The sequence below is a fragment of the Amblyraja radiata genome, chromosome 9 (genome assembly GCF_010909765.2).
Source record: "Amblyraja radiata isolate CabotCenter1 chromosome 9, sAmbRad1.1.pri, whole genome shotgun sequence".
Classification (NCBI taxonomy): domain Eukaryota; kingdom Metazoa; phylum Chordata; class Chondrichthyes; order Rajiformes; family Rajidae; genus Amblyraja; species Amblyraja radiata.
In genome coordinates, this window is record NC_045964.1 from 25,588,017 (window position 1) to 25,608,027 (window position 20,011).

The following is a 20,011-nucleotide window of genomic DNA, read 5'->3' on the forward strand; positions in this document are numbered from 1 at the left end:
AGTCCTGGGCTGCTAGATTCTAGGAGCTGGCGGCCGCCAACTGGAATCGATCTTGAGGGCTCCGGTCGCAGAGCCTGTGGACTTACCATCACGGAGCTGGCTGGCTGTGGTGGCGTTGCGGCTGCGACTCGACTTCGGAGGCTTCGGTTTTGCTGCAACATGTTTCGCAAAACATGGGGGGGGGATTGTCCCTCACTTCTCAAAACATGGGGGGACAGGTCCCCCCCATTCCCCCCCTCCAGGATTTCCGCCCATGGTTAGAGGGCCAAACGCAGGCAACTGGGACTGGCGTAGATGGGGCATATTTGTCTGCATGGGCAAGTTGGATTGAAGGGCCTGTTTCCGTGCTGTATGACTCTATGGCATTGTACTCCCATTTGGCACTGATTCAGATCAATGAACCTGACTGCGAGCAGCAAACAATAGCGGCCAATACTCAAGCACTCATATCTGCCCTATATATTTTGATGATGTAGCTTGAAACAGATGCATTATTATATATGGCTAGGGATTAAGGTTTAATGGAAAGAGATGGGAGCACTGAAGCAAGATCTTTGAGAAAGAAAAACAAGCAAGATTACTACTTCAGACATTGGAGCAGAGAAACAGCGTGTATAGTTTAATTTAGTTCAGTCATTGGGTTACTGTCGGTGGGACAATGATGATCGCAGACAAATGTTGAGGAGTCGGAGTCGTCAAGTCAGTGGAATAGGCTACTGGAGGCCCTAAGCAGCCTGGAGCTTGATTAGATCCTGCACCGCTCCATGTGGCTGAGCCCATGGATTGGGCATGGCTTACAGTGGCACAGAGTGACGGAGCAGCGGTAGAGGACATTGACCCACCGCCTGGCCTGGACGACCCCTGCAACTCTGACCCAGTGCCACCGCCAGGACAACCGGCCTTCATTGCCAAGTTAAGACCCTTACATCTATATAATTAAAAGTCTCATCTTGACCACTTCCTGTCTGCGCTGTATATTGATTTTAGAAAAAAAAATTTAGAAAGATAGACACAAAAAGCTGGAGTAACTCAGCAGGACAGGCAGCATTTCTGGAGAGAAGGAATGGGTGATGTTTCGAGTCGAGATCCTTCCTCGATCTTCCCCTTCTAACCTGAGGAAGGGTCTTCACTCGTCATCCATTCTTTCTCTCCAGAGATGTTGCCTGTCCCGCTGAGTTACTCCAGCTTTTTGTGCCTATCTTCGGTTTAAACTAGCATTGCAGTTCCTTCCTATACATAGTAAGGGTGGCTGTGAGGTAGGCTGACAAAATATGCAGCAGGTTATAGATCAGCTGCAGAAATGGATGGAGAAATGGCAGTTGGTGTTTAACCCGAGCAAGTGTCAGGTGTTGGACTTTGGAAAGTCGAATTCAAGGAGAAAATATATCATTAATGGCAAGACTTTAAACTGCATTGATATAGAGGGATCTTTCGGTCCAAGTCCATAACTCCATGAAAGTAGCCACACAAATAGTTGGAGTGGTGAAGCATTTTGTATGCTCGCCTTCATTGATTATCAGTGTCAGGAAGTCATGATGCAGCTTTAAGACTTTGGTTAGGTTGCATTTAAAGTATTGTGTGCAGTTCTGGTCGCCCCATTACAGGAAGGATGTAGAGACTTTGGAAATAATGCAGAGGAGATTTCCCTGAATGATTCCTGGATTAGAGGGCATTAGGTACAGGGAGAGGTTGGACAGACTTCTCTAGACATGGATTGTTTCCTCTAGACAGGGAGTTTTGTTTAGTGGTACAATGCGTCCCATTGGGTGGCGCCATCGAGTGTGGCAGCCTCACCAGCAGCTGTCCGTCCTTTCACCCTTTTTGTTATTTTTTGTGTGTCTAATAGTTCAAGTTCAAGTTCAAGTTTATTGTCATGTGTCCATGATAGGACAATGAAATTCTTGCTTTGCTTCAGCACACAGAACATAATAGGCATTGACTACAAAACACATGAATAAATAAACTGATAAAGTGCAAAATGACAGATAATGGGTTATTAATGTTCAGAGTTTTGTCCGAGCCAGGTTTAATAGCCTGATGGCTGTGGAGAAGTAGCGATTCCTGAACCTGGTTGTTGCAGTCTTCAGGCTCCTGTACCTTCTACCTGAGTGTGTGGCCAGGATGGTGTGGGTCTTTGATGATACTGCCAGCCTTTTTGAGGCAGCGACTTCGATAAATCCCCTCGATGGAAGGAAGGTCAGAGCCGATGATGGACTGGGCAGTGTTTACTACTTTTTGTAGTCTCTTCCTCTCCAGGGCACTCAAGTTGCCAACCCAAGCCACGATGCCTTTTTTATGCGGGGGGTGGGAGAAACCGTTTCCCAGTCACTTACTTGGACGGAGATGCGTCTTTTCTCTGAGTCGCATCATTGCCCCCCCCCCCACCTCGCGGCCTACCAACTGGATTGGTGCGGTCTTTCCTGCCGGAGACCGGCCAGAGCTTCAGCAGCGGCGCAGCACTAAATTCCATCGTGGAGCGGGACGATGTCTTGACGGGGATTGCTTGTGTTGGAGCTCCGAAGTGTTGGGCCTGCTGATTAACGCCGTGGGGCTATGGTTTGCGGAGCTTCCAGCCGCAGGCAGCGCTGACATCGCGGAGTCCTGGGATCTTTTGCCGACGGTCGCCAGTGTTGAATCTGCGCCCAGCTCGGCCTGTGGACTCGGAAGCCACGGTCTATGGTAGGAAGCGGCCGATTCGTAAACTCCAAGCCGCGAGTGTGTTCCGATCCGTTCTGACGCTGGAGCTCCGATCATCCCAGCGAGAGGGCCTGAACATAGGGCCGCCGTAGCGGCGATTGTGGAGGGCTCAAAGGCCCCGACCGCAGGTGAACAAAGAGGAAGATGACTGAACTTTATTGCCTTCGCTCACAGTGGGAAACGTTGATTCCGCTGTGTGGGGATGTTCATGTTAAATTCTATCATGTATTTTTATTCGTATGGCTGTATGGTAACTCAAATCTCACTGTACCAATTGGTGCATGTGACAATAAATGTAACTTGAACTTGGCAACAGGTCTTTAAGACCACTGAGTCTAAGCCGACCATCGATCACCCTTTCACACTAGTTCTATGTTATCCCACTTCCTCATGCACTCCCTAAAGATTAGGGGAAACTTACAGCCAAATTAACCTTCAAACTGCACGTCTTTAGGATGTGGGAGGAAACTGGAGCACCCGAAGGAAGCCCACATGGTCAACGTGAAACTCCACACAGACAGCACCTAAGGTCAGGATCGAACTCAGATCTCTGGTGCTGTGAGACAGCAGCTTTACCAGCTGTGCCACTCTATCATTATTTTAAAATATGCATAGTGAGTGTGGATGCCTGGAATGCACTGCTGATGGAAGCAGATACGATTTCTGACCTTTTAGAGACTTTTGGATAAGTCAATGGATATGCATGGAATGGAGGGATATGGATTATGTGCAGGCAGGTACGGTTGGTCTGAGCATCATGTTTGCACAGACATTGTGGGCCGAAGGATTTGTTCCTGTGCTTACCAACCCAATGGATAAAACATCTTCAGTATTGATGAGATTATCAATCATGACACAATGAGCAAGAGGTTGGTTCTATATGTTTTATTGTCATTTCATGTTTGTTATAAACAACACGGTTTGATTTGAACAGATTTAAATGCAAAATGGTTAGAAAGATGTACAACAAAAAGCAACCCCTATTGATAAAAACAATATGTAAAAAAAGCAACATCTTCAATTCCGTGTGCAAAAGATTTCATACCGACAGAAACACTAACTCTAGGTAGCATTTCCTGATAAATTACTTAAATAGCGTATCTACAAAATAATGAGATTTGTTTACCTGCTTAAAGTTACAAGTTGCAACAGAAAAACTCAATAATTTATACAAACACTTTCCTTAAAAAAGAGGAATGACATACAATTAGTTTTGGGGGAAAAGAACACCAGCCAGTTTGACAACACTGGTTGTTTTTCATGTCTTTCTTTACTGGGGCAATACCTTTTTCTTTTGTAAAAATAAATTTTTGACTATGTACACAGCCTTTTTTTATGCTACAGTAGCTTCAAGAGACTTTAGATACGTGAGCAAGGTTTTCCGCTGCTTGATCCAAAGGTTCTTATCGATCAAACAACAATGAGGTAATATTTGTACATAGAAGTTTCACCTTTTTCACTTTTTGGAAACCATATAGACCCATGTTTACCACATGGTTGAAGAAAAATAAAGTTCTAGGCTCTAAAAGGGCTACTTTATCATGAGCTGAATAAAGACAACTGCCTCACAAGGCCCAAAAGCCTACAAAAGACAACAATTACAGACTCGTTCTCGAGTCTCCCACCTATGGGCTGCCCTTTTACCTGGGCAGTGGGATAATGTTTAAACAAAGGGAAAAAAATCCTAAACTACCTAGCATTAATATAGAACAATGTTAATAAATAATCACTGTATTTACAATCTTAGAATGCATACAAAGACTATGATAAACTCTCATGGATAGTCTGCGCATTTACTTTTTAAAGTGTCCTTCAATCTTATTTCACCCAGGATAAGAAAATAAATAATTTATGACTTTATCAATATCTACAGGCACAACGATTTGCCCCTTTGGCAAATGTTAAAGAGAAGAGCCGTCTCTCAACTGTCTACTTGCGCCTTTTTTTTTTTTTTAAACCATAGTATTTGAAGCAGAAGCTCCCTCCATGGTGGCCAGTATCAGCATCGAAGAGAACGCTCACAGACTGCTCTTCTAACTCAACTTGCCATCAGACTAGCTTCACTGAGAGCAAAACGTTGCAGGATGACAGCAATCTTATCCTAAAGGAGCCAGAGTTATGTTTGATCTTCCATACTTCTTCCTGGCAACAAGACCTGAAGATACATTTTCCAGCCTGGTCAGCACGTATCTGGAGAGCTGGCCTGTGTTGATCTGATTCGGGGTGGGATGGGGTCAATGGAATTAGATTCTCATGTTGCGTGTAATCATCTAGCTAATTCTGGAAGTATTTACACTAAATACATTTAGTAAAAGGAACAAATAAAGGTCCAATACAAAAAAAGGTAATAGTTCCTCCATGGTTTCTTCCAGATGAATTTCACATAAAGAAAAAACTACAGTGGTTCTCCCACCCCTTTTGTAAATCCTTCTTTATTTTCATTTAAACCTCAGTTATCCTTTCACCATAAAACAGCCCTCATTTCTTTCTTTAATATTAGTCCACAGCAGAGATAGTCTCATGAGCAGCATGCAATCTCCTTCCAGGGGACCTCCAGCTATGAGATGTAGTAGGACTGATATGGTCAATGACGTGTCGAGTTAAACTTTTGACAGATGCAAGAGGTTTTTGTTTCCATGTAATTGCAATTTGAAATGATCAAAAACAGAAAAATAGTTAAGTAGAGTCAGTCGTGATCTAGGGAATGATTTTCTTGCAGAAATTCTTGTATTTGATGTTGATAACATCCAATGAGTTGTATCGGCTAACGCAGGTCACGTGCTTTCCATGAATAAAACAAGGAAGAAGGAAACAATGGCCCCAGGATTTGTTCCAAGAAAATAGATAGGTGTAACACCAGCTTTTAAACATTTCCACATCAAGGAATGTTAACATTAGGAATCTGTGGAGGAAAAATGCAAAGTCAGTCAAAATTTAAACCAGAAGGAGCTTGTTTTTTAAATCCAAGACAATTACATATGCATTGTTCCTTAGTTTTTGCACAATTTTGCCAATATGACCCATTCATAAAAGTAGGATTTAAGTTTTTACTCGCACCTTTTGTTAGTTAACTTTAACCATGTGGTGTTAACAAGGAACAAGCATATTTGTACATATGTACAGAACCTGAAGCTTTAGTTAACAAACGTGGCCGTTCTGTTTTTCCATTGATACAAATATAAATCTTACCTCTGCACTCATATTTAAGATCAGAGAAGTAAACCATTTCTTGAGAAAACACAAAGAGTCCCAATCGTCCTCCAGCGTAGGTCTTGTCATAGATTGCTCCAGAGTCTGCCATGATTTTCTTCCCCTCATACATTACAACTCTGTAATATGAACAAAAACATATTCATTAATCTGGTACAGGAAAACTTATTGCAGGGTTTACCACTGTCCAAACTAATTCAATCCTTAATTTGTGTTGAAAGGAACTGCAGATGCTGGGTTATACTGAAGATAGACACAAAGTGCTGGAGTAATCAGCGGATCAGGCAGTATCTCTGGAGAAAAAGGATGAGTGATGTTTCGGGTCAGACTGAAGAAGGATCCCGACCCGGAACATCATCCATCCTTTTTCTCCAGAGATGCAGACTGACCTGCTGAGTTACTTCAGCACTTTGTGTCTATTAATCCTTAATTTATTCTTGTGACTCAACTTCACGTTATCCCAGTTATTTACATCGAACAGTAGAGCACAGGAACATACACTTCAGCCCACGGTATCTATGCCAATCATGATGCCAGGTTAAACCCATTTCCTCTGCCATCATGTGATTCATATACCTTTTGTACATCCATGTGCTTATTTAAAGCAACATGATCAATAGTACAGTAGGATGTGAAAATATCAGTTGTGAAGTAATTACCTGATGAATCCTGTCTTTGGTCTGTGGGTTAGTTGCCATCTGTAAGCTGCCTTGTCCTTCCAGCCAATGTTATTGGGATCATGCCACAAAGTTTGAACCTAAGGAAGAAAAAAAGCAAATGCATTATTTAATTGCTTCCTAATAGCATCACAATTCAGCCAGTGTAAGAGGAATTTTATATGCCAAGGGTAATTGCAACTTTTAAACAAGGCATAGATGGTTTCTACTTGCAAATTTAAATATATTTTAATTTAATGCTGCTTAAATCAAGAACATTACTGAAGTTATCCAAGTGGCAGGGGTGTTATACTTGGGAAACAGACTGAAACTAAGGTACCCAATCCTCCTCATCTTTGGAGTTTCCGTTGAGAGTTGATGAAGACTAATTGCTATAATTAGTCAATAATTCAGCCATTAACACCATCATCTCCAGAATGGGAGAGAGCAAACTAGATTGCCATTCCTTGCCATTCTTTGTTTTCCCAATAAATGAGGGCAGATTTAAATGAATGGAAAACAGGCTTGAAGGGCTGAAGGGCACCTTCCTATTCCCAACAGAACTGAAGAAATATATTTCTGAATTTTATAATTACTGCTCTAATCCTTGACAAGGAAAGTAAGAATGAAAGATTTCAGATTCAAAAACTCTTGGAAGGATAATTGGTATAGTTTTAGTTCAGAGATGCAGCGTGGATACAGGCACTTCGGCCCACACTGACCAGCGATCACCCTTCCACAAGTTCTATCCTACACACTGAGAACAATTTACTGAAGCCAATTAACCTACAAACCAGCACGTCTTTGGAATGTGGGAGGAAACCCACGCAGTCGCAGGGAAAACATACAAACTCTGTACAGACAGCACCCGTAGTTAGGATAGAACCCCGGTGTCTGGCGCTATAAGGCAGCGACTCTACCACTGTGCCACCCTAATTTTTGCAGTAGCCTCACAAAAAATTGTACCCGTGATGGGAGACATAAATAACATTTTGTTTCCAAAATATTTGCGTCATATTAATTGGTCGATGTATTCAAAGTTCTTGTACCTGTCCTGCTGTATTGCCAGTGTGCCAGAGTGCATTACGCAAGTGCTCTCCTGGGCCAGTTGTAGAGTTCACCACTTTGATGGAGAGTCCGGCGTAGCCCTGAGCTTTGGTTGGTGAATCGATCCAGTATGTCTGTGTGATTTGTTTCCACATTACCACATAGAAGCGGCTACTGGACTGGTATCCAAAAACAAACCCAGCGTAGTCATCATCCCGCTCAGTATTGATGAAGAAAGTGCCACTGAAGTCGACAGCATTGAATTCATCATATCCTGGTTATAAAAAAAGGTATTTTAAGTAAAATATTTATCTAATTATTCTCTCCAATTTGAATGTTATAAGTTGTATATATGAAAAGATAGACACAAAGTGCTGTAGTAACTCAGCAGCTCAGGCAGCATATCTGGAGATTTTTTGATCTGAATGTATCAGAGGGGGAAAATGTGATGGTATGCTCGTGAGGTACCAAAGGCCCTCCTAACCCATATTCAAGCACAATCAAATAGAACAAGTTGACCTACACTTTAGGCTGTGCACGCCCTACGCAAAAAGAAGAAGATGCAGACCATATTAAAGCACGACTCAAAATAGCAGAGCTGTCTGGCCAACTGGACAAGAAAGAAAGGTTGTCTTAAAAATGCAAATAAATGCCTTCGGCCAATCTAAAGTCTGAGATTAACTGAGCGGAGCTGATGTCCTGTGAGCTGTACCCTATCCACTGTCCGAGGTAGCTGGTGACTTCAGACAGCCCATAGAAAAAAAATACCTTCGGCCTGCTACTGATAATTCCTCAGAGGCTTCTGTCCTTTCTCCTTTAACCCAACTCGGAGGAGGCGAGAATTCGAGTGTGCTTATTGCCATCCCTATACATGTTTAGTTTAGTTTAATTTAGGGATACAGTGCGGAAACAGGCCCTTCAGCCCACCTGAGCTGACCAGCAATCCCCGCACACTAACACTATCCTACAGGCACTAAGGGCATTTAACAATTTTTTACCAAGCCAAGTTCCCTACAAAAGCTGTGTCTTTGGAGTGTTCAAGGAAACCGGAGCTCCCAGAGCAAGCCCACGCAGGTCACGGGGAGAACGTACAACTCTGTACAGACAGCACCCAGTTCACTGGTGCTATAAGCTAGCAACTCTACCGCTGCGCCACCATGCCGCCCCTACCTCAATGTAATCTGTGTTTTGCTAAAAGATTTTAAATAAAACCCAGAGCTGCATTTGGCTTGAGTGCCTTTGGCATGAAGAATCCCTGTTTTCCCACCCACTCTGGCAACATAGTTAATTTGATGCTGTTTGGCTCAGCTCAACACTCACCAACAGCAATGCCAGGATCGCAGTTAACAGTCTGCACCAACTCTTTGCCTTGATGTCTGACCACCCAATTGGGGTCAGTTTGGGACGTTCCCTTTGGATCCAGTGGTACCATTTGGAATTTGCGGAAGTCAGTCTCCGTGATGTCAAAGTTTTCAGGACAGACGTCATAGATATCCAGGATATTGTCTCCATCAAAATCATCCTTACAAGCATCACCTCGACCATCACCTAAATAAAAGAAGTGATATCTTTCGTAAAAGTATCCATTGAAAAGTATTTCCCCCATTAGTTTCCATTATTTATTTCTCTCTCTCACCCAGTTTAAAATGAATGAAGCAAATAAGCATTGTATCAACGTGTACTGTTTACTCTTACCATCAGAATCAGTTTGGTTGGGATTAAATTTCAATCTGCAGTTATCCCGGTCATCAGGAATACCATCATTATCATCATCGAAATCGCAGGCATCACCCTTGCCGTCCTTATCGTGGTCGACCTGGTTGGCATTGGGAATGTAGGGACAGTTGTCCAGATTGTTCTGGTGACCATCCTCATCGATATCCTGATTGTTGTCACATTTGTCACCCACAAGGTCAGAGTCGGAATCAGCCTGGAATTGGGTAACAGATCCATATTAGTCCACATTGGAGAGCTCTGGTCATTGAATAAACATTTTGTATAACTAAATATAGACATCACCAAAAATATCACTGATGATGAAACAGTCCTTGCACAAGCACAACCCAAATGTATATTTGCAATGCAAAACAGGATGAGAGACATACAGCAGGGAAACAGTCCCTTTGGCCCAACTTCCCCATGCTGACCAAGATACCCCGACTATATTAATCCTGTCTGCCCAAATTTGGCCCATATCCCTTTTATCATTTAAGATATTTGTGCTTTACTTAAAGCAGTAAACAACATTAGAGCAATTTTGAAATAATATTTTATCAAAATATTCTACTATTACAGTAGTGCATTCATTGGTGTGCATTATTTTTAAAAACTTACTTGATCTGGATTGTGTTCCAGTGGGCAGTTGTCACACTGATCACCAACACCATCTAAATCTGTATCCCGCTGGTCAACATTATATACATATGGACAGTTGTCCTTCTCATTTAAAATGCCTGGAAAGTAAAATATATTGTAGTATTAGGATAAATGTTTTATCACTTGGTTTATGCTATTATAAACCAAACTTCAATTGAGATTGTCTTCCTTACAACAGATAAGGTTACGAGGAAGTGACTTAATGAAACTAGTTTGCTTCTCTGGGGGAAAGCAAACACTAAAAAGACATTCTGAGCCATTTCAACATTTCTCGTTCGCTTTAGGTTGCACGAATAAGGATAAAGAGTCATAATTTACAGAAAGGTTGATAACCACTACACAAGGTAATTGGCAAACACAACAATGAGAGGGAAATAATTGGATTGTGATCTTGTGTGCACTGTTTAATAGCTTGGTGGATGCAAATTCAATGATTACTTAGGAAATGGAATTGGAAAAATGCTTGAGAAAAAACCTGGCAAGAGTGGTGCCGGAAAAGCGGAAGAATGGAACCAACTAGATGGTTGTATTGAACAGCCAGTGTATACAGGCTGGGCTATATGATCTCCTTGGTGATTAATTACTAATATTAAGGCATTACTGTGGTCTTCAACTTGCAGGTCAAGCATTCTTACCATCTCCATCAATATCAATGGCACAGGCATCTCCTTCCCCATTTCCATCAGTATCTGTCTGGTCAGGGTTATGGTCGTACGGGCAGTTGTCACAGCGGTCTCCAACATTATCCCGATCATAATCATATTGGCGAGGGTTAAACAAGAATGGGCAGTTGTCCTGAAAAGCAGTTTCATGAGCAGGTTGAAATATACATTTTAAACAAAAGGAAAGCCCAATGCTCACTCAAATACAAAATACTTCAATTCAATTTGGAAAAGTGTTCTTCCAAACACTCCATTATTGAAATGAAATCCAGCGAGGCATTTTTTGGACACACAGGTGTCACATTGCCTAAATAGCTAGTGTTTGCTTGTGAAGTTGTTACTGTCTCACAGAATCTGCCTGTGCGTATGTGGTTATGAAAATACAAAAGCCTATAGTCAGAGGAAAACCACCCTTTTAAATGACATTGCACTTTGCAAATGGGTTTGGCAGGTACCCGAGATGAGGCCCAGACAGTTTTGTCAACTCTGTGCTATGTGTTCAAAATACAGAGCTCCCTGTGAATCTTGTTTTCATTCTGCGCATTATTCCCCTCCCCCCCCCCCCCACCCCCTTGGAATTAATGTCATAGGGCAAAGTGTGTTTTCATTTAGTATTGTCTGTCCTCACAGAATGGTGTGGTGTAGAATATCTTTCATTCAAAACTTACATTCTCATCTGGAATGCGATCATTATCATCGTCCTTATCACAGGCATCTCCAACTCCATCTTTATCGTGGTCTTCTTGTCCAGAGTTGGGGAGGAATGGGCAGTTATCCTACAAATCAAGAAGTGTGGCATTTCAGATGTGCAAAATAACAAAATATCTGTCAATTTAATTTCAGAAAGATGCTGCGAGGTGAATTAATGTTTTCAGATTGATTCCTTTTAAAAAAAACAGCTGCCTAACAAGAATGTTATGGGTTTGAACATCCAAGCAGAACAGACAATTATAACTAATTCTAATCGACAGACTGACAGAAGTTTTATATATGAACCACACCCTGTCCTTTTCATGTCATTACACAGATTCATTACATCATTAACTGGCGAGATAATTTCATAATTTTCATTCCTCAAATTTGTGTTACTTCAATATGCTTTCTGCTCCAAGTATAAAGTCTATGTTTTAGTTTAGTTTATTGTCATGTGAACCAAGGTACGGTGTAAACTTTAGTTTAGAGATGCAGCGCAGAAACAGGCCCTTCAGCCCACTGAGTTCATGCTGCCCAGCAATCCCCGTACACAAACACTATCCTGCACACTAGGGACAATTTACAACTTTACCAAATCCAATTCACCTACAAACCTGTACGTCTTTGGAATGTGTGAGGAAACCGGAGTACCCGGAGAAAACCCACGCGGGGAAAAACGTACAAACTCCGTACAGATAGCACCCGTAGTCGGGATCGAACCCAGGTCTCTAGCGCTGTAAGGCAACAACTCTACCACTATGCCACCCTGCCATCCCAAAGTTGTTTTGTAGCGTACTATCCAGTTAGCGAAAAGACTATACATGATTACATTCAAGCCATCCACAGTGTACATTTACAGGATAAAGGGAATAACTTTTAGTGCAAGATAAAGTCTAGGCTATACACTATGTTACATGACATATGGACTGAAGCACAATGTCAGATCTAAGGAGACAGGTTAATGAGTTTACCTTTTTGCAGTGATAAGTTGCATTGGCAACACAAGTGAGATCTTTATTTGGCCAGCCGTCCAGATCAGTATCTTCTCCACAGATAATGCCGTTGCCAGCAAAACCAGGCTTACATTCACAGCGGAACATCTGCTCACTGAAGACACCCAGGTAAATACACTTGGCATGTTTATTGCAGTTGTTTGTCTTGTCTTTGCAGGGGTTTCGTGGCTCACAGACCTTTGTACATAAAAAACGCATATTGTCTGATCACTTGCTGCTCACATAAATCACACCTTTCCTTTGCAATACTTCATGTTGTAGGAGCAGGATTAGGCCATTCTGCCCAACAAGTCTACTCTGCCGTTCAATCATGGCTGACCTAGCTTTCTTTCTCAACCCCATTCTTCTGCCTTCTCCCTATAACCCCTGACACCCATACCTCACCGATTCCTTCTCTCCAGAGATGCTGCCTGACCCGCTGAGTTACTCCAGCATTTTGTGTCTAATCAAGAACCTGTCAATCCTCACCTTAAAAATATCCATTGGCCTCCACAGCCTTCTGTGGCAATGAATTCCACAGATTCACCATCGTCTGACTAAATACATTCCCCTTCGTCTCCTTTCTAAAGGTATGTTGTTTTATTCTGAGGCTATGGCCTCTGGCCCTAGACTCTCCCACTAGTGGAAACATCCTCTCCACATCCACTCTATCTAGGCCTTTCACTATTCGGTAAGTTTCAATGAGGTCCCTCTTCTTCCTCCCGTAAGTACAGGCCCAGTACCATCAAACGTTCATCATTTTAACCCAATCATCCCTGGGAACATTCTCGCAAACCTCCTCTGGACCCTCTGCTAAGCCAGCACATTCTTCCTCAGATATGGGGCCCAAATTCTGGTTATATCTTGTCTTACAGATAATTTATATTGTATGGATGCATGGACATTTCTTGAAAACTAAAGAAGTTGCCCTGATTAAACACCATTACATTTTAATTTTAACCTCACCTGCTTGTTATTTGTAGCCTCCTCGATGCCCCTGCCAAATGGTTGATTGCCAGTGTACCGTGCGGGGCATTGCAAGCAGTTGTATCCTGGGACTGTGTTTTCACATCTGTGCTCTCCATTGACCTGAAAGCAGGTATCAGGTACCTCCACACACTGCAAGAGATTCAAAAATTAATATCCCGCTAAGAATTCTGAATGCATAAAATGTACAGGTACGACTGAAATCTAGTAAATACTTACTTCATTAATGTCCTTGCAGTGAATACCATCTCCTTTATAACCAGAGGGACATGGTCCACACTTCCAGGAGCCATCAGGGAAGCTGGTACATTTGCTTTGAGCAAAGCATGGACTGGATAGACATCCGTCTGTAATATAGGTGGATTTGCACATGAACCATTGACTCTTTGTTGACAGGTGTGTAAAAATACAGTAAAGACACTTAGTTGGAATAAAGTAAAGACCACTACTTTATTAATGTTTTTGAACTGTGGACCAATTTGCAAGCTTACCAATTGGGCACTCTAGCTTATTGCAAAGCTGTGTTTCTCGAGGTTGAGCCACACATTTCTTGCCTCCATGCTTGGGTGCCGGACTGTCACAAAGACGTGTGCGCTTCTGTATTCCTCCTCCACAGGTAACGGTACAGGTGTTCCAAGGTGACCAGACACCCCACCTTCCATCAACTACAGAACAAAAGGAATGTTTGCACGGTTACATGTTTTCAAGATTGTGTTCAACTTCTTGGCACGTACGAGGTTTGATCAATAATTACACAAGTGCAAGACCGTGCACCCTGAGCAAATACTCACTTGGGCATTGGACCTGTTCACATTTTTCGGTTTCTCTCTTCTTCCCCACACATTCATTGCCGCCCATTTGTGGCATTGGCGAGTTACACAGGCGGATTCGAGTGATCACTCCAGTACCACAGCTCACTGAGCAAGAAGACCAAGGTGACCAATAACTCCAACCACCATCTTGCTTGACTGGAACAGAAGAGATAAAATATCAACATCATTGTTAGATCAGTGTGCCGCTCACTATCTCAGTTTAGTTATAGAGATATAGTTTAGTTTAGAGATACAGCATGGAAACAGGCCCTTCGGCTCACCGACTCCACGCTGACCATCGATTAGCCTTTCACTAGTTCTTTCCTACACACTAGGGGCAATTTGCAGAGGCCGATTAACCTACAAATCTGCACATCTTTGGGATGTGGGAGGAAACTGGAGCACCCCGAGAAAACCCACGTGCAAACTCCACACAGACAGCATCGGAGGCCAGGATCGAACCTAGGTCTCTGGCACTGTGAGGCGGAAAATCTGCCGCTGTGCCACTTGGGCCGCCCTTAGGTTCAGTAGGAAGTGAACTATATTTAAGAATTAAACCAGCATTCTATAGAAGTACAAGTTAAGATGCGTGTCATTATAGTAATACTTTGATACCCATTTTATAGAGCACTATTTTTGGCTATATTGATCATTCTTACTCCATTTCTCTGTGAGACTGTCAGCTGACATTTTGCACAGTAAAACTTGGCCAGAGCATATTCAGTTTGCTTTGTAAAGAAACATTTCCCAAGCTTGCTCAGTTTCGTTAGCCGAGGTCTGTGCTCTGTGCAAGAGGGAAGAAACATAACCATGCACCTGCAAGAGCAAGTGTGTTTACGTCTAACGTTCACCCCTGACATCGTATTGCCTTGACACATTGCAAGCAAGACTGTGGTGGAGAGGAGGGGTGGGAGTTTGGAAAGAAAACTTACATCTCTTGTCACATTCTTCCAAATGGCAACTGCGGGTCTGAACAGAGGTCCCATGACAGTCGTTGTTAATCCGGTCACAGGACCGGCCTCGCTGCTGTGTTCCAATCCCACAGGTGACGGAACAATGAGTCCATTCAGACCACGGAGACCAGCCAGCCTCGGATTCATTGGGAAATGCTGTCGGAAGTTAAGCGTATGTTAAATGCAGTCTCAAAAAATGAAAGGTATATCATCTGGAATATCATCAACCAGTGTATAAACTATGTAATAAAGTCTGCTAAATTATTTTCCTGAACCTCTGGCACCTTGTGTTTGGTTTAGAGAAACAGCATGGAAACAGGCCCTTCGGCCCATTGAGTCCGTGCAGACCAACAATCACCCATACATAAAATGCTTTCACTGTACCTCCAGTACCTACAATAAACTAAACCCTCTAAATGGTGTTGAGAGGGAAGGATAGATCAGCCATGATTGAAAGGCGGGGTAGACTCGATGGGCTGAATGGCCTACTATTCCTCTTATGATTTATGAACATATTGCAGCATGGGCAACTGTACTCAGGTACATGTGGCAATAAAGTATCATTAATTGAAGGGTTAAGACCCGAAATGTCACCCATTCCTTCTATCCAGAGATGCTGTCTGTCCCGCTGAGCTACTCCAGCATTTTGTGTCTATATTCATTCATTCAAAATGGAATTCAGCTAATGTCGATCACTTTTAATGTTGTCTCCCACCAGCTCTAACCTCCTGTACTCATACCTAGCTTATGATTTCATATAATAACTCAGGTTAATATCACGTACATGGGCATCGGGCACAGCATTCCCCATCTGGGACCACCGCGTCGGAACAGGATACGGTGGGGCAGGAGATCCTTTGGCAAAATGTGACGGAGGACTGAAAAGAAGAAAAGACATAAGGTTAGCAAGCAACGTCAGGGACAACAAATGTTTGTGAACAAGTGTCTGACTGAGCAAATACAATACCAGCTGGTTAAAATGTGTGTTTTTATTTCCCAAGTGTGCATTACGAGTTGCTTTGGCCTTCAGTTGGAGCGTGCTGGAGACGGAGTGATGTCATGTGACAGAAAGGGAATGCGGGGTGACTACAGGAACTGCATGGAAGTCTTTCTGTATATTGGGCGCCAGCAAGCACACAACTTACTATTGAGTGTTTTGGAAATAGTGCGCTTGATGTGTCCATCTGACATACTCTTGGTGATTAACATCATTATTTGGAAGCCTACTGGAACAAAACTGTTAAAGCTGCTCCCGTAGAAATGAGAACGTCAACTTCTTTTGGGAGAGCTGGAGTTTTTATTTAGTTCCAAGCTAATATAAAAATGCTGACATTTGGCACTGCCACCCCCCCCCCCCCCCCCCCCCCTCCCCAGTCCTCCAGGGAATTGACAGAGATGGAGTTTCCCTGCACACACTCCAATGCTGCAGAACACAAAGACTAATAAACCATTTCATACTTACAAACAATCCACGTAGCCAACACTATGGGTATTTATTTTTTAAGAACTTCTCATGGTACATTATGGCTGGAGCTGCTTCTCATGAATAGCTGGCTCCTGCTAAACCTGTAGATTTTCATCTGGGAGCATAAGCAGCATGGCTAAGGGCCGCACAGAGCTAAGGGCGGCACGGTGGCGCAGCGGTAAAATTGCTGCCTTACAGCGCCAGAGACCCGGGTTCGATCCTGTCTACCAGTGCTGTCTGTACAAGTTTGTACGTTCTTCCTGTGCCGCGTTGGGCTTTCTCCGGATGCTCTGGTTTCCTCCCACACTCCAAAAATATACAGGTTTGTAGGCTAATTGGCCTTTGTACTTTGTCCCTAGTGTGTGTAGGATAGGGCTAGTGTACTGGGTGATCAGCTGGTCGGTGTGGTCTCGACCTGTTCCTATGCTATATCTCTAAAGTCTAAAGTCATCTCTGAATTACTTCATTTTTCTTCAAGCAATACCATTTTGGTTTAAATGGTTGCTTCAGTCTTTTTACTCACAAACTTTTTGGGGACTTTCATTTAGAAAATTAAAGGCGGTGACATTGAGACTGGCGTCTGCGATTGCATGCTTTTACCTGGCAGGTGCAGTCAGTGCAGTTGTCCACCTTCCACTGATCCTTGTCCTTGTAGGTCATGCCATTGTGAACACACGCTCCAATAGGTCTGATCCCAATGGTTTTCGCAATCACTTCATTCTCTGCAGTCTGAAGGCGGAGCAAATGGAGTTAATTATAAATACCTGCAGACTTAAAGGGCAACTCCCCTCCCACAAAAAAACGCCGAATAATTTTACTTTTCTTACCAGTTTTTGGACGTTGTTTACCAACTGTGTGACCATGGTCCGAAGAGCTTGAAGTTCAGTGAACATGTTGGATAGCTCCTCGCAGGAGATGCCGCAGATCGTCTGGAGATCCTTGGGTTTGTGCCCATAAAAGTTGGTCCGGATCGCTGGCCTTTCGGAGCCCCCATTTGGTAAAGACACTATTCCGCGTGTGGCTGGAAGAGAAGATCGAAGGCAATGTCAAATACAATGTCAAATGGCTAAGCCAATTCAGTAAAGGTAAAACACGGTGGAAACCAAAGTCAAACACTTCAGCAAAGCCAACGCAATGTCTTTTTTTTGTAGGTCTCAACGGAAAACCTGGTGTCGGGTCCATATATCAGATTCACACACTCACACTTCTCACAGGATGACCCTGGACTCCAGCATTTATTAACTACCACAAGCCCAGGCTCGGATTCACTGGTGGAATGCACGACTCGTCTCGCAATTGTCCCCCTAGCGTCGTTTCCAGCTTTCTCTCCTCCCTACAACTATCAGTGTCAAGAAGAGTCCCAACCCTCCACAGACGCGGATTTACTCCAGCACTTTGTGGTTCTGTTCAAGTCTCCAGCATCTGCGGATTCTTGCGTCTCCTGAATATAGAGTTTGATCAAGCTCCATATACTGGCCTTTGATCTAACAACAGCCAGTTTGGGCAATGTACAAGGCGGCTCACGGACTGCAGATCAAAGTGTGGCGGCAACACTGCAAACAATTAGGCGAACGGCGCGCATGGAAGAGGTCGACTGGTTCGTGTCAAATACTTACAACTGTAACAGCCCTTGTTCATCAGGATGCTTTCCGTGGTAGTCCCGAACACAAAACGGACGTTCTGCAGGACTCCCTGTGTCAAAGAAGGAACAGACATCGTTGGAGCGAGCGGCTTTAAAACTCACCCTCTGACTGAATGCATGCAAGCCCAACTTGAGAACCCTCACCAGCATTATGTGCAGTTAGTTAGCTCTCATCGACGAAGAGAGGACTTTCTTAGTTGACTGAAGTCAACTTTTTCAAGCCGCTTCAGCGCACTGCAAGCAAATGTTCATCCACCTTTCTACCGTGTTCAATCTATCTACACAACGTGAGCGCCGCTCGTTGCCCACCTCCCTCTCACTGGTCTTTGTCCGCCCCGCTATCCCCCGCTCCCCGCCACCCACTGACCGTCCGTCCGTCCGTCCGTCCGCAACCAGCTCAGTTGCCACCCCACCTCGTACATACCTGGAAGTTATTCCCGAGACCCTTCCCTCCTTTGGCAAGCCTCAGCTTGTAGTCGCCGTACTTCAGCACTTTGTGGATGGTTTCTTCCAGTTCCACCTGGTTGATCTTATCACAACCCACGTAGAGTGTGGCCACGTCCTCCTGAATGAACAGGGTCAGGTTCTTCCAGCGGGCATTGGCGAGGTGGGCATCGGTGATGGACACCATGCTCTGCTTGCCCTCGATGGTGATGGTGAGATCCAGGGTGTTGGCTTTCCCATTGGAAAGGATCTCGAAGATCCGGGTGCCGTCCACGCTGTCGATGGCCACCAAGGTACCGCGCGTCTTCTTCATCTGGCGCAGGGTGGCGAGGAAGATGAATCCCTTCTCATGCTGGATGTGGTCGACCAGGTCCCTGAAGCTGGTGTCCGAGGCCGGCCCGATGATGTCGGCGTTGACGATCCTATAAGCTGGGCTGTTGGACTCAGGACCCCTGACCATGTGCACCCCAACGTGTTTGCGAGTGAGCCCGGTGACATCGAACAGGTCGAACACGCCATCCGCTCCCGTGTCTGTGGAGGGAGAAAAGAGTTGGCGGGGCGAGGGAGAGGGAGAGGGAGAGGGAGAAGGGGACAAATTCAATCTTAAATTCTTCAGGTGGGCAGTGGAACCCAGAAGACATAATCGCCCGCTTACCCGTCCCAACCAGTGTAGAAAACGCACCCCAACTCACCCTGAATCTTTTTTGTGGAGCAGACAGCGATCATTAACAACAGGAAGAGTACTTGTGGAAGCTTCATTTTAGAAGAGGGTCCCGCTACCTAGCATAAAAAGAAGGGGGTTTGGTTTAGCCGTTTATAGTTTCCAAACAATGAAATCAGGTTTAAACTTTAAACTGGCGTGTTATTAAAGTTTAACGTTTACTAACCAGTACCCCTGTAATCTCCGGATGGATTGAAAGGTAATCACTGTAAAATATTCCGCGGAAAGTAAGAGGTGCCAGTCGCAAATCCGAAATGTAGCGAGTTCCTAGTGCAGAGCGGGTAGGTAGTCTGACTGATCGGGCACTTGAAGCGGTGCTTGCCACTTGAAGCTGAGGATGCTGGAGTTCGCTACTACCGTGGAGCCCGAGTGCGGTTCCCTTAAATACCCTCTCACATTCCTTGCATACAGCATCTGCCAATCACCAGCAGCCTGGGAGGAAGCGAGCTTGTGTTTGTTCAGTTACCTCACAACAAGAGAGATACAGTTCCAAAGGCAGGCAGACCGCGCCGAGGAAAGCAATTAGGCGGATTCCAGTGGACCCGAGCCAAAATACTCAAATAATATTACCCAAAGATTCGAGCCAGCCTCTGCCCTTGCTCAATTGATCCATATTTTCACCTTAACCCAGACTCTCATCTTCAGCAGCCGCGC

The 20,011-nt window shown here is 44.0% G+C and overlaps 1 protein-coding gene across 1 annotated transcript; it reads right to left on the reverse strand.

Moving 5' to 3' along the window:
- Positions 1-3,567: 3,567 nt before the first annotated feature.
- On the reverse strand, positions 3,568-19,726 carry thbs1 (thrombospondin 1). Its single transcript, XM_033026922.1, has 22 exons — positions 19,524-19,726; positions 19,329-19,416; positions 18,617-19,167; positions 18,167-18,242; positions 17,378-17,571; positions 17,151-17,279; positions 15,870-15,963; positions 15,065-15,241; positions 14,112-14,288; positions 13,812-13,985; positions 13,540-13,667; positions 13,300-13,452; positions 12,313-12,531; positions 11,317-11,424; positions 10,622-10,781; positions 9,945-10,063; positions 9,306-9,540; positions 8,931-9,158; positions 7,613-7,884; positions 6,567-6,664; positions 5,887-6,026; positions 3,568-5,599 (listed from the first exon to the last, which is right to left on the reverse strand). The coding sequence occupies exons 2-22, from the start codon at positions 19,393-19,395 to the stop codon at positions 5,592-5,594; spliced, it is 3,507 nt and encodes a 1,168-aa protein (XP_032882813.1). The 5' UTR covers positions 19,396-19,416; positions 19,524-19,726; the 3' UTR covers positions 3,568-5,591.
- Between the last annotated feature and the right edge of the window lie 285 nt (positions 19,727-20,011).

Excerpts from the sequence above, each read along its gene's own strand:
- thbs1 (XM_033026922.1), bottom strand. The coding sequence starts at position 19,395 with ATGAAGCTTCCACAAGTACTCTTCCTGTTGTTAATGATCGCTGTCTGC. Across the intron at positions 19,168-19,328 it reads CTCCACAAAAAAGATTCAGG|ACACGGGAGCGGATGGCGTG; the intron begins GTGAGTTGGGGT and ends CTCCCTCCACAG. Across the intron at positions 9,159-9,305 it reads CAACCAAACTGATTCTGATG|GTGATGGTCGAGGTGATGCT; the intron begins GTAAGAGTAAAC and ends TCTTTTATTTAG.